This window comes from Curcuma longa, chromosome 1 (assembly GCF_044706935.1).
Source record: "Curcuma longa cultivar G26 ecotype Majalengka, Jawa Barat chromosome 1, ITB_CL_G26_1.1, whole genome shotgun sequence".
Classification (NCBI taxonomy): Eukaryota; Viridiplantae; Streptophyta; class Magnoliopsida; order Zingiberales; family Zingiberaceae; genus Curcuma; species Curcuma longa.
The window spans coordinates 16,289,140-16,300,605 of record NC_133861.1 but is presented as its reverse complement, the minus strand read 5'-3'; the positions used below and the strand labels follow the sequence as shown (position 1 = coordinate 16,300,605).

The 11,466-nt window shown below is 34.2% G+C and overlaps 1 protein-coding gene across 1 annotated transcript; it reads left to right on the top strand.

Moving 5' to 3' along the window:
• Positions 1-76: 76 nt before the first annotated feature.
• LOC141836016 (serine/threonine-protein kinase ATG1a) lies at positions 77-10,982 on the top strand. Its single transcript, XM_074723430.1, has 13 exons — positions 77-471; positions 578-704; positions 856-914; positions 2,838-2,902; positions 4,543-4,636; positions 4,718-4,798; positions 4,880-4,985; positions 7,311-7,365; positions 7,561-7,706; positions 7,774-8,141; positions 8,825-9,101; positions 9,175-9,245; positions 10,461-10,982. The coding sequence occupies exons 1-13, from the start codon at positions 226-228 to the stop codon at positions 10,680-10,682; spliced, it is 1,917 nt and encodes a 638-aa protein (XP_074579531.1). The 5' UTR covers positions 77-225; the 3' UTR covers positions 10,683-10,982.
• Positions 10,983-11,466: the final 484 nt, after the last annotated feature.

The window sequence follows — 11,466 nt, the reverse complement described above, 5'->3', positions numbered from 1 at the left end:
ATTTAGTGTAGACAGCGATTTTATTTAGTACGAACGGGTCTCAAGCTCTCTCAGCCTTCTCCGCGTCCCTCGTTCCCCCTTTACGGCTATCGCTTCTTTAACCCAAAAACCCCCTCGGCTCCGCCGTTGTCGTCTTCTCCAGCCTCCACCCGATGAAACCAGTGACCGAAGCGAGCAGGTTTTCCCACGCACTGTTCCCCCTAAGCGTCCTCTGAAGCAGTGCGTATGGAAGAGGCGATGGAGGCGCGGGGGCGGCTGGTGGGCGATTACATCCTCGGGCCGAAGATCGGGGCCGGGTCCTTTGCGTCGGTGTGGCGTGCGCGGCACCGGAAGTACGGGCACGAGGTGGCGGTCAAGGAGATCGATAAGCAGAGGGTCGACAGCAAGGTCCGCGACTGCCTCCTCAAGGAGGTCAGCATCCTCCGCAACATCTCCCACCCCAACATCGTCCGCTTCTTCCAGGCCATCCAGGTCCTTTTCTTATCATCACCTCTGTTGATTCTACGCTTTATCGTCTTATCCAATTGTCTTTTTTGTCTGGACAAGAATTTTATATTGGAATGACTCGCTTGAACAGACGGAGGACAAGATATTTCTCGTGTTGGAGTACTGCGCTGGTGGCGACGTTGCAGATTATTTAAATCGGCATGGAATTCGTGGGAGGGTGTCGGTGGATGTTGCTAGACACTTCTTAAGGCAACTCGGTATGTGTTTACCCTCTACCTTCATCAAATGCCTCTTTTTAGAGCTTTCTTTCTTTGGGAAGTTATCTGTGAACGGTTTCTGTTGTTGGATTGCTTTGTTGATGTTGAATTGTTGGGTGCATTTCTGCATTTACGTTGAATCCTTCATCAGCTGAAGGATTGAAAGTACTGCGCGAGAATAATCTCATTCACAGGGACCTCAAACCACAGGTAGATAGCCCCCTTTTAATTGTTATCCTTAGTTTTTTTGTTGTTATTATTTGTGCTGAGATGCAAATATAACTTCACACTCTTCTAGTTTCAATTTTATCAGAGAAGCTATTTGCATTACCCTGAAAAGAAAAGAAGAAGAAGAAAGAACACCATTACATCATGTTTGCTGTAGATTTCTCCTCTGATGCCTTTTCATTTTTACACCTTTTCAAATTGGTTAACATGCTTTGAGGATAATGATGAGTTTTCTGTTCATCATTTTAGGAACATTGAACTAAAGCATTTTACTAAGCCTTATTATTATAAAAGTACATTGGATAAAAGGTACCATTTTGCAGTGTATGAAAAAGCAGTTATAAGAAGACATCATAAAGCAACTGTTTATGTAGCTTATATAATACATAAGAATGATCTCTCCTTTCCAATTCATTATAGTCTCACTCACTTCAATTAAATACTTGTAACTATATAATTTGGTTATACCCACTACTTGCTGGCTTCATCAGTTTTTCTTGGGGTCAGGGAGCAGCGTGGATACTTGGAAATTAACATAGGGAAGAATGCCAACTCAAAATTGTTAGAGATCCATAGAAGATGGTAATCAAGGAGTGCATGCCTAGAAGAGGTTGATAACCGATTAACAAATGTCAAAATGCAAAAATTATGTGTTACTGAAGTCTGACCATTGCAAATGAGATGCTATTGCAATAGCTTATGTAACACACCTCTCGTATGTGTTTTTTATATGTAATTCTGATATTAAATATTGCCTATCTCTTTCAATCCATGCAATAAGAATATCTCCATCTGGACAAGTTTGCATATGACGTGCTTGTAGCAGTGTGGATATCTATTATGGAATCCTTTGATTATAGCTTTCCATTCTTTGAGTTCTAACATTTTATCTAGAAACTCTCTGATGTGATTTACTAACAACCGAACTCACCGTGAAATTTTCCTAAAAGTTATGTTGCCACTCCAATTTTGGGGAATTTCAATAAGGTTTGACTTTAGGGCACTTAACTATGTGCACAATTGTTTATTAGAAAATAAACAAGCTCAAACTGGTATCAATGTTTGTGTTCAAGTTTGTTTATTAAAAATCTTAGAGCTTCACTAGAGAAAAATTGCCTTGATGATTAATTAAAATCTGATCCAATAATTAACCTTTATGTTACTTTTTTATTAGAGCATAGATATTTTAAAACTTTAAGGGTGTGGTGTTGTGTGTGAACTTTGTTAATGAACTCCTTGTGTATGAGCTTTGTTAATGAACTCTTTGTGTATGATATTTTATTACAGCATTTGTTTCTTTTTGTTATTTATATTTGTTTCATATTAAACAAACACTATCGAGATCTTATCAAGTTGATTATTGAGCTTGTTCATGAATATTGTATTCATTATAGTGTTATTTGCATTAGACACTTTTGGTTACTAACATCCCAAGGTTTAACTTCTTGAGTTCTTGTGATGATTCAAAGTTCCTACGAAAATTTCCAGTAATTTTTTTCCATGTTTAAAATCCTTCTAGTTAGCGACAAAATATTTTTGATCCATTATCAGAGAAATCTATTTCAGAACTTGCATTATTATGTAGAATTTCTTGAGATTTTTTAAAATTTTAAATCCTTTTAGTGGTAGATAAAACCAAGTATAATCAACAAATGGAAGGCTTTAGAAACAAAAATATAACACTTCTATTGAGGATTTTGATTTAAACTCTGTGACACTGGTTGTCAAATTCGCAAGACACAGAAATATTTGGTATTGAAATTAGAAAAGGTTCATCCTTTGGGTGGATTCCTCTTTGCTATTTATCCTTCATGTTGGTTTTATGGTATATGGAGATTGTATTGCTATGCTAGAGAGACATTCTTGTTATTGTCGTGCGCTTACGGTCTTGCATTAAACATGCAGAACCTTCTGTTATCAACTAGTGATGAAACTGCAGTTTTGAAGATTGGCGATTTTGGTTTTGCAAGGTGAGAAATTGATTTAGCTTATCATTCTATATTAATTTGATGACTTGGATTATTGTTCTTGTTATGTCAGTCGGTGCAGTGACTTCAGTTAGTTCTCTGATTCGTATCATGTATGGGAATATCAGTTCATAAAACAGTACATCTTGTATTTATTGGCAATTCCATGATCCAGTTATTTATTGCTTGGGCTTGCAAGTGTCGACTTTGTATCTTGGCATTACGTGAACAGATACCAGGTCGTTTATTCAGCCATTAGATCTCTTCATTCTGTTTTGTGTAATTGTTTAGAGGTTTTTTACTTATTGTTCAAGAATCTTGTATAGAATTCAAGTTGGGTAGATTGAAAAGAAGGTTTGACCTTCATTACGAAGGAATGGAATGTTTTTATTGTTCTACTTTTAGCAACATTACTATTCAAATCATGCAATGGAGAAAATTCACTACTAAAATAACAATATAACATGCATTTCTCACTTTTATGCATTACAATTTACCATTGCTTTCTGTTGGTAATATTTTCTTATATTGCTACTGGGTTGCATCTCAGAAGCAGTTAGATGTAACTATGCAAGTTTCAAGGTTGTTGGATTGAAATCCTCCCAAAGAGCTAGGTTCATTGGAATATGCCATTGCTTTCCTCTGGATAATAATTTCTTATATTGCTCCTTCGTTGCATCTCAGCACTAGTTAGATACTAATATGCAATGGTTTTCAGGAGAGAGCCACCCTAAGCACAGTAAACAATTTTTAGGATTGAACTGTAGGATAGGATCATAAGAACCTAAAACATAATACTAGTGTAGGATAGGTTCTCTGCATTAGTATTATTACAAACATTTCAAACTTAGATTCTACTTGAAAGTTAAAAATATTTTTGATATAATTGAAAATTTTCTTATATGATATGACATGTAAAAGATAGACTACTTTTAGTGGATGTTAATGTTTAAAATGTGCATGTTGTAGGTATATATTCCATAAAGTTAAGTTTGTCAAGATTGAAATTGTACCTAGGAAATCAGAAAACAAAGGATTAAATAATAAATTTGTGAGATGCCAATTTATGCCCTACATAGGATCTGAATTGCCCAGTCAAATTTTGGTCATAAAATCATAAGATATCCTAATATTGATTTTAATCTAGATAACCATGGGCAGATGATGTGTATTATTTGACTGATATTCAACACTTTCATGGTTGATATTGTATTGATTGATGGATGACCTTCATTTGGCTGCATAATTTGATATGAACATATGCATTGATTGACCCTCTTTTTTCTTATTCAACTTGTCTAAGTTCCCAGACATTATCCCCTTCAACCCTCATTACTTTGGTTTTTCTTAAGTTTTTATGTTGGACTAAGGTTGAATTTTGTAGTTGATCATCAATCAGTTGGTAAAAGTGATAGAGATGGCCAACGTTGTAGTAACAAAATTATCAAGTTATGTTATGCTATCTTTTGTGGAGCATCTTTATAGAACTTACAGCCATTGACCTAATTAAAGGATAAAATCTCCACATTCGACCCCTAATAGTTTGCACTCATGATTTGGTTGTTGTTTTACTGTCATTGATCTGATTTATGTTTCTATTATTCCTTTGCTTCTCCTAGTTCTGATATATGACATTCTGTCAGATACTTAATGCCTCAAGGGTTAGCTGACACATTTTGTGGTTCTCCTTTATACATGGCTCCTGAGATAATTCAGGACAGAAAATATGATGCCAAGATAAGCTTGAGAACATGCTAAAATATTTAGGTAAATATTCTCTCTGTGTTATTAATATATTTAACTGTTTGTCAAATGCAGGCTGACTTGTGGAGTGTTGGCACAATTCTGTTCCAGTTGGTCACTGGGAAGCTACCTTTTGATGGTGATACTCATCGCCAGGTTGCTGATTTCTTCATACTATTGCTTTGTTAACCTCATAAAATTGTTAATGATTCCTCTCTTGTTTGCTGTCATTTGCAGCTTTTTCTGAATATAATGGCATCTGATGAACTGCATTTTCCAGAAGATGTGAGTTTACTTCCTGATTGTATACACATTTGCAGGAGACTTCTCTGTCGGAATCCAGGTTAAGTACTCGTTTCTCTGTCATAGTATTAATGAGAAATTAATCACCCTGTATTTATATCTTACGGTTATTAAATATTTGTTTACTTCTATGCCAGTAGCAGTACCCCATTCATGGGAATGTATATATTCTTCATCTGATTCTGTTGTTAAAAGCAAGGTTTGCTGAATTGATATAGGTGTCAGTTGGTCAGAAATTCATAATATCAGCCACATCGGAAAAGTATCCTCACATACATTATAATTTTGAAATAGAAAGTGAATAGTCCACCTAAAACATAAGTGATCAATTCAATATTGAACTCCTTTTTAGTGCTTAATATCTATTATTCTGTTTAATACTCATAAATCTTTGTAACAATAGTAATTTATCCAGTACATATTTGGCACCTATCTGATATCTATTTAGGCTTATTTAACATTAAAATGCTTTTAATTATTGTTGAGTCACCTAGTTTTCTCCTTAATGTTGATTCCACACACCCATCCATTGTTGACTACATGGTTGTTATGAAGCTCCATAGTGTTTCCAAGTTAACCTCACCTGTTCGTTGGCTGCAAATCCCATGCCAATTTAAAAATATCTAAACTACATAATGGAAGTTTCTAGGGTAACAAAAATTTCCAGATAATAATATCATATCAACAAGATGTTTGATATTCTGTGTCTAAGCAAAATCACCTTGTCTATACTACCAAAAGAACCCCTGTTAATTACTTGAAGTGGGATATGCCAGTCAAAGTCTCTCACATGCCAGTTAACATACCTCCTTTATAGTTTAGGAGTCGATAAACATTTGTGATTTACTTTTATGTTCTGGAAGTCTATACTCAGAATATAATGGTGCTACCAAATGTGGTTATATTACTTGAATCCATTCTAAAAGCATTTCTGATTCATATCTACATTACTGAATAGTCCCTACTCTTTGCTGCACCTATAAAAATTACTAAAACGCTACCTATCCCTTTGGTGCCAACTACAAGCAGGCATTAATTATGTGATTGCACCAGTGCATTTCTTTGATGTGCTAGGTTCGTTACTGATTTGGTGTCATTCTCAAGGCATGGGTTCTCTAGTCTTGTTGTCATTCATACTCTTTTGATATCCAATGGAAGTAAATGCTGCTTACGGCATTCTTTTCATGTGTTGTATGCCTTGTTGCAATTTCAGAATGATAAGATCCAAACTTAAAATGTTATACCAAGCTTGGTTCCTTCAGTAAAAATAAGAACGTTTCCCATTATGAGCACTGCTATTATTAACATGGTCTTTTCTTAATGGCCTTTGGTCTATAATGCATTCATGAGGCTTGTAATACTATGAAACTCAGCTAGTTCTCTTTGTCAATACTGAAGTGCATGTTTTTTTCACCGCAATGAACTACCACATTCAAATTATTTAGAACAAGAATGAGTTAGGATCAGACTCCAAGACAACGAGGATATCCTTCCTAGTATGGAATTGCTAAGCTGGATCCTGGTTACTTAAAGTGATATTATTTTCAGGATACAAAATTAGATGGTTAAAATGGATATGACTTCAAAATCTTTGTTCTATTGTCATGTGTCATTACTAAAAGGAAATTTTTTGAAGAATATAAGACAATCAACTATGTTATATGAGAGCGTTGGCTAGTAAAGATCAACAAACAAAAAGTCAATGTAGTAGAATTGAGAATATAATATGTGAATATTTTTATGGATTATAGGTCTAATACAAGGTCAGAAAGTTTTTGAAGTCTATTTTGTGGAACTTCGAAAGATGATAATGGGAGAAACTAGGTTAGAATTTATGAATATGTTTAAAGAAAATTAAAACAAAAGCACTGATCCGATAAATGATAATGGAAAAAAGAAGACCAAAGAAAATTTAAATATCATTAAAGGAGATTTAAATACCCTGAGTTTTAGCGATAATATGGCCTTACATATAATTCTACGGTTGGATAAAATCCATGGACTGATCCTAAGTAGTTGGGGCACACATGTTACTGTTTCTGCATTAAAACATGTGGAACTCGATGCAATTAGTAGGTTTCTAGCATATAGCATGTCAAATAAATTGGCATTTGAAAATAGCGAAATTATTATTTTTGGATAAAACATTCTATTCTCACAAAAGTTTATTTCCTGATCATGTAGGCTATATGTGTTCATGATATGTTGTTAGTTATCACTTCTTTGTTACATTTATAAATTTTAAACCAAAATTCTCCTTTTTATGCAATTCAATATAAAAATTGGTTTTCACAAAATTATGGACAGCGTGAAGACTTGTTTCTGATTCATGCAGCCATAACATTGAGTTCAAATTATTTTGCAGTTGAGAGGCTGTCATTTGAAGAATTCTTCAATCATAATTTCCTGGCCACACCAAGGTTAACTTCAAACTACAATTTGTGTTTTTTGCAAGTTAATACCTCATGATTAATGATTTTTAAATAAAGCTTTTCTTTTTTTGACACACAAAAAAGTCAGCTTTAGTACAATAAAATGCAGCTATCTGAATTACTTATTTACCTTTCAGAGCCTTAATTTTTGTAAAAGCTAAATGCAATTATGTTGCTTTTTAGGACAATTGAGACACCAAGTGAATCTGAAAACTCTCTAGATGTTGGTGTAGATGACGCTGGGCCATCACATTTATTAGATGTTTCTAACTCGAAGATTGCAAGCATGGATAAGAGTTTGAGTTTTACATGCTTAAATAGTATAAGAGGTAGTGGTGATTGCAAGAAATGTTGCTTACCCTAAACTGATCTTTACAATATTAATTTGTTTTTCAGTTGCGGACTCATTGGAATTCATCGAACAAGGCTATGTTCTTGTTCATGCTAATTTTGCATCCATGGAGACTTGTACATCTTCTTTGGAGCCATCCTTGAATGAAAATTCCACAAGTATGGTACCTAATTGCAGATTGAATATGACCAGAAGAGGATATGTAGGTCCAGCTAAATCTGAGGAGCAACCTGTGCTTTCAATACATCATGCAGATACCATGGACAGTCATGTTCCTTCTCTTTCATCACCGTCACAAGCTTCTTTTACTGCATCAGAAGAATCGCATGGGACAACATCAGTGCATCCTTTCTCTAGGATTCAGTTTCTAAGCCAATATATCAATGCTCTAACAGAATTAACTCAAGAAAAGGTATGTAAGTTCTGATTTAACTTCATTTTTTGATACTGTTACAGATTTTAATAGTTCTTCAAGAATTATAATTCAGAGACTTCCTTATATATTCTTCACAATCTAATTTACCTTTTCATAATCAAAGAACAAACGTTCCATGATTCTTTACAAAGAAAGAAATTAGGAAAAGTGGAAAACTAGATGAAGCGGATCAGATGGTGTATTCTGTATTCTTATTTTAGCGGCAGCATGATCTTTATTTTAATTCACGTTTAAAAGATCCATATGTAGCATATTGATTTTTGTATTTAATTAGGGTCATTAATTACAGCTAAGGTAATAGATATAATTACATCTATAATTACATCTAAGACCCTTAATTACTAATATTTGTGTATAATTGTCAAGCAACCAAAGTAATGGATATTTTATAAGATGATATATAAGTAAAGCCTGTGTATAACATTTTGTCTCCTCTGCTTGATGATGGATTTCATTACTAGTTTTATTATTAATTTCAAATTAGTCATTGACTTTTGGCTAGTTATTTCCATCACACATCCATGTTCCATCTAAGGCTTTAGAAAGAAACCTTTCAACTAATGTGGCAAATACACAGTTGTTAGAAACATGAAAGCCCTTATTTTCCTCATTGGAAAAAAGAGGAAATTTTGCTGCTAACAATTTTCTGATGGTTACAGCTTGATGCCAGACTGAGTCTGGAATCGTTTTCTCTGGAACTGGTGGTATTAGCTATTTGGAAAGTAATTATTCAGCTGTGCGACACAATGATGGCGTCAACAACTGAAGCAGACTTTCTCAACCAGCAACGTCATCAAAGGGATGGCTTATCTCAAAATATTTTAGAAGAATTGGATTTCACAAATCCGTTACAAGTTTTCTCGTGGGCGGAGAGAGGATTTCTTCTTGCATACGATCGAGCAGAAAAGTTATCTAATATCGTCCAACATTCGGATGGTTTGTTCCTTCCTTATATTGAAGCTGATTTTATGTTCCACAACCTCTGTTAAATAGTCTTTGTGCCTTTCAGGTGAAGCAGAGATGCCAGATGCAATGGAAATTATATTCCAGATGGCTTTAACAGTTGGGAAAAATGGAGCTGTAAGTCACTACTTGCTTCACTTTGTTGTTCTATCTTTTGATGATAGATCACACCCTCATCTATAATAATATTGCAGATTTCGAGTATTACATGGCACCCAATATTTAAGAAATATGATATTAGGTCATGATGCTAATTTAAAAAAATTAAATTATGTATAGTGCTACTTTATGAGGCGAAGTAAATTTCTTTTTCTGATTTTGAGATACGCTTGGTACATTTTTGTTGACTTTCCGTATTGTTTGTTTTAGTGTCCTGCCCATTGTCCCACAAGTATTAGGTTTTGACAGGGTGGCAATATTTATTATCCTTTAACCTGTCAATTACATGTAAGCTAAGTTGAATGATCTCTAAACTGTAAATAGCTACTGTTTCTTGGGTCTATTGATTAATGTAGGAATTATACATACATTTTTGTCCCAAATCCATAGTCTTTGAGATTCAATATCTTAATCAATGAGTTGGCATATAAAATAATATTTCATCAATTTTAAAAAAATTATATGCTATTGTGGTTAAGAACCAGACTACAAGTTGAAATATTCAAAAGTGCAAGGTGATAATTGATGCAATAAAGAACTGTATGGAAATATCAATCTCAGACTGGAATTTTGTCTACCTAGGCAAATGTTTTAATGTATTTTGCTAGTAAATATTTTAGTGTATCTAAACTGTATGGATTTTTGTTTGTTTGTTTTTATCTGATAACTAATATTTAATGTAGGAACTTAATATAAATTTGAGTAAATTGTATATCGTCAAGGAGTATCAACAACTAGATTGCTGCTCTATAAAAAAGTCTGAAAGTGCTCCATTGGTACCTTAGAGTAACCTATCATTGAATTGATTAGTTAAGCACAAAAAGTATAAACAGGAGTTCAACCAGTATTACAAAAATCATGTGGCCTATGTTGAAATTTTAAGGTACTTGTCTGTTTCTCAACGGGTGTTACAAAAGGTATGTGGAGTACAGGAACCTAATTTTAGTTTGAGTGAATCATACGACCATCATATCTGTTGTATCAACAAATAGATTGACCTATAAGAAATTTGTAAGCACCCCCAAGGTACCTAATAATAACAAACTATTGAATTTGAAGCATCTGCTTTTTCTAGCTGTTAGATAAAGGTATGTAGAGTATACAGTTTGACTGTCTCCCTTTTTGTTTTTTTTTGCTTTTTCGCATGATAGATGAAAGTACTCTTGTTTTCAGGTGGAAGAGCTTATGGGGCAATTGAGTAAAGCAGCAGCATCTTATTCTAAAGCTATTACTTATCTGACATTTGTCATGGTCGAAGCGACACAATTACCATTGAACCCACCATTCTCTCTCTCGTCTTCTGATCGGCGACGCCTATGCAGGTATGTCGCAAATTTGAGAACTCGCCTGAATAAATCTCAAATGGCAGATAGTGTTTCCAGGCAAAACCATTAGCTCTTGCAGCAAGTGATAGGCGTGTCTGGGGATTATTTGGCTCCTTGTAAGTAGTATTTACTAACAAAATGATACCTGAAGTCGCTTTGGTTTGACAAAGCATATTCTGATCTGACATCCAAATGGAGAAAACTCACATAGCAATACTTGAAACTTTTTGGATTTTGTTTGGGAATTCATAGATGGGATATCAATGTGTATACTATTAATCCCAAGTTATGGCTTCCAAAGGAAAACTGAATTGTGTATATATTGCTGTAAATAAGAAACTCTGGAAGAATTATTCCTCTTTTGGCTTCTGATGTAAATGAGTATGTTTTTTTTTCCATCCTTTGACACACTTGCTGTTTGACCTCCACCAAAGACGCATTATTGGTCTGAAAATGAACCAACAAGGCAACAATACTCAATTAGGTTAGTCAGTTGCGGCAATCAGGTGGTCTGGGTGATCTGGTCGGGTTCAGACATGCTGATTAATCAGTCTGATTGAGCAGGTTTAGTTGAGTTAAACTGCAATTAGTTTGATCAAGGAGGTGAAATAGGGGTGTCAATTCGGAATGGGTCGGATGGGTTCGGGTTGTTTTGAAGCAAGGGTATTATAAATAAATTTCAATTCGAATGCGATTCAAATCTGAAATTAATTTGAAAATTATAAATTTAAACTCAGATAATTTTGATAACTTGAAAAACAATCTAATTTGATTTAATAAAATAATTAAATAAAATTTAAAATACATAATAATAATATTTTAATTTAAACACATAATAATAAATTTCATTTAAA

Coding starts and splice junctions, on each gene's coding strand:
- LOC141836016 (XM_074723430.1), top strand. CDS start 226: ATGGAAGAGGCGATGGAGGCGCGGGGGCGGCTGGTGGGCGATTACATC. Junction 705..855: donor ACACTTCTTAAGGCAACTCG/GTATGTGTTTAC, acceptor ATCCTTCATCAG/CTGAAGGATTGAAAGTACTG. Junction 8,142..8,824: donor CAGAATTAACTCAAGAAAAG/GTATGTAAGTTC, acceptor TGATGGTTACAG/CTTGATGCCAGACTGAGTCT.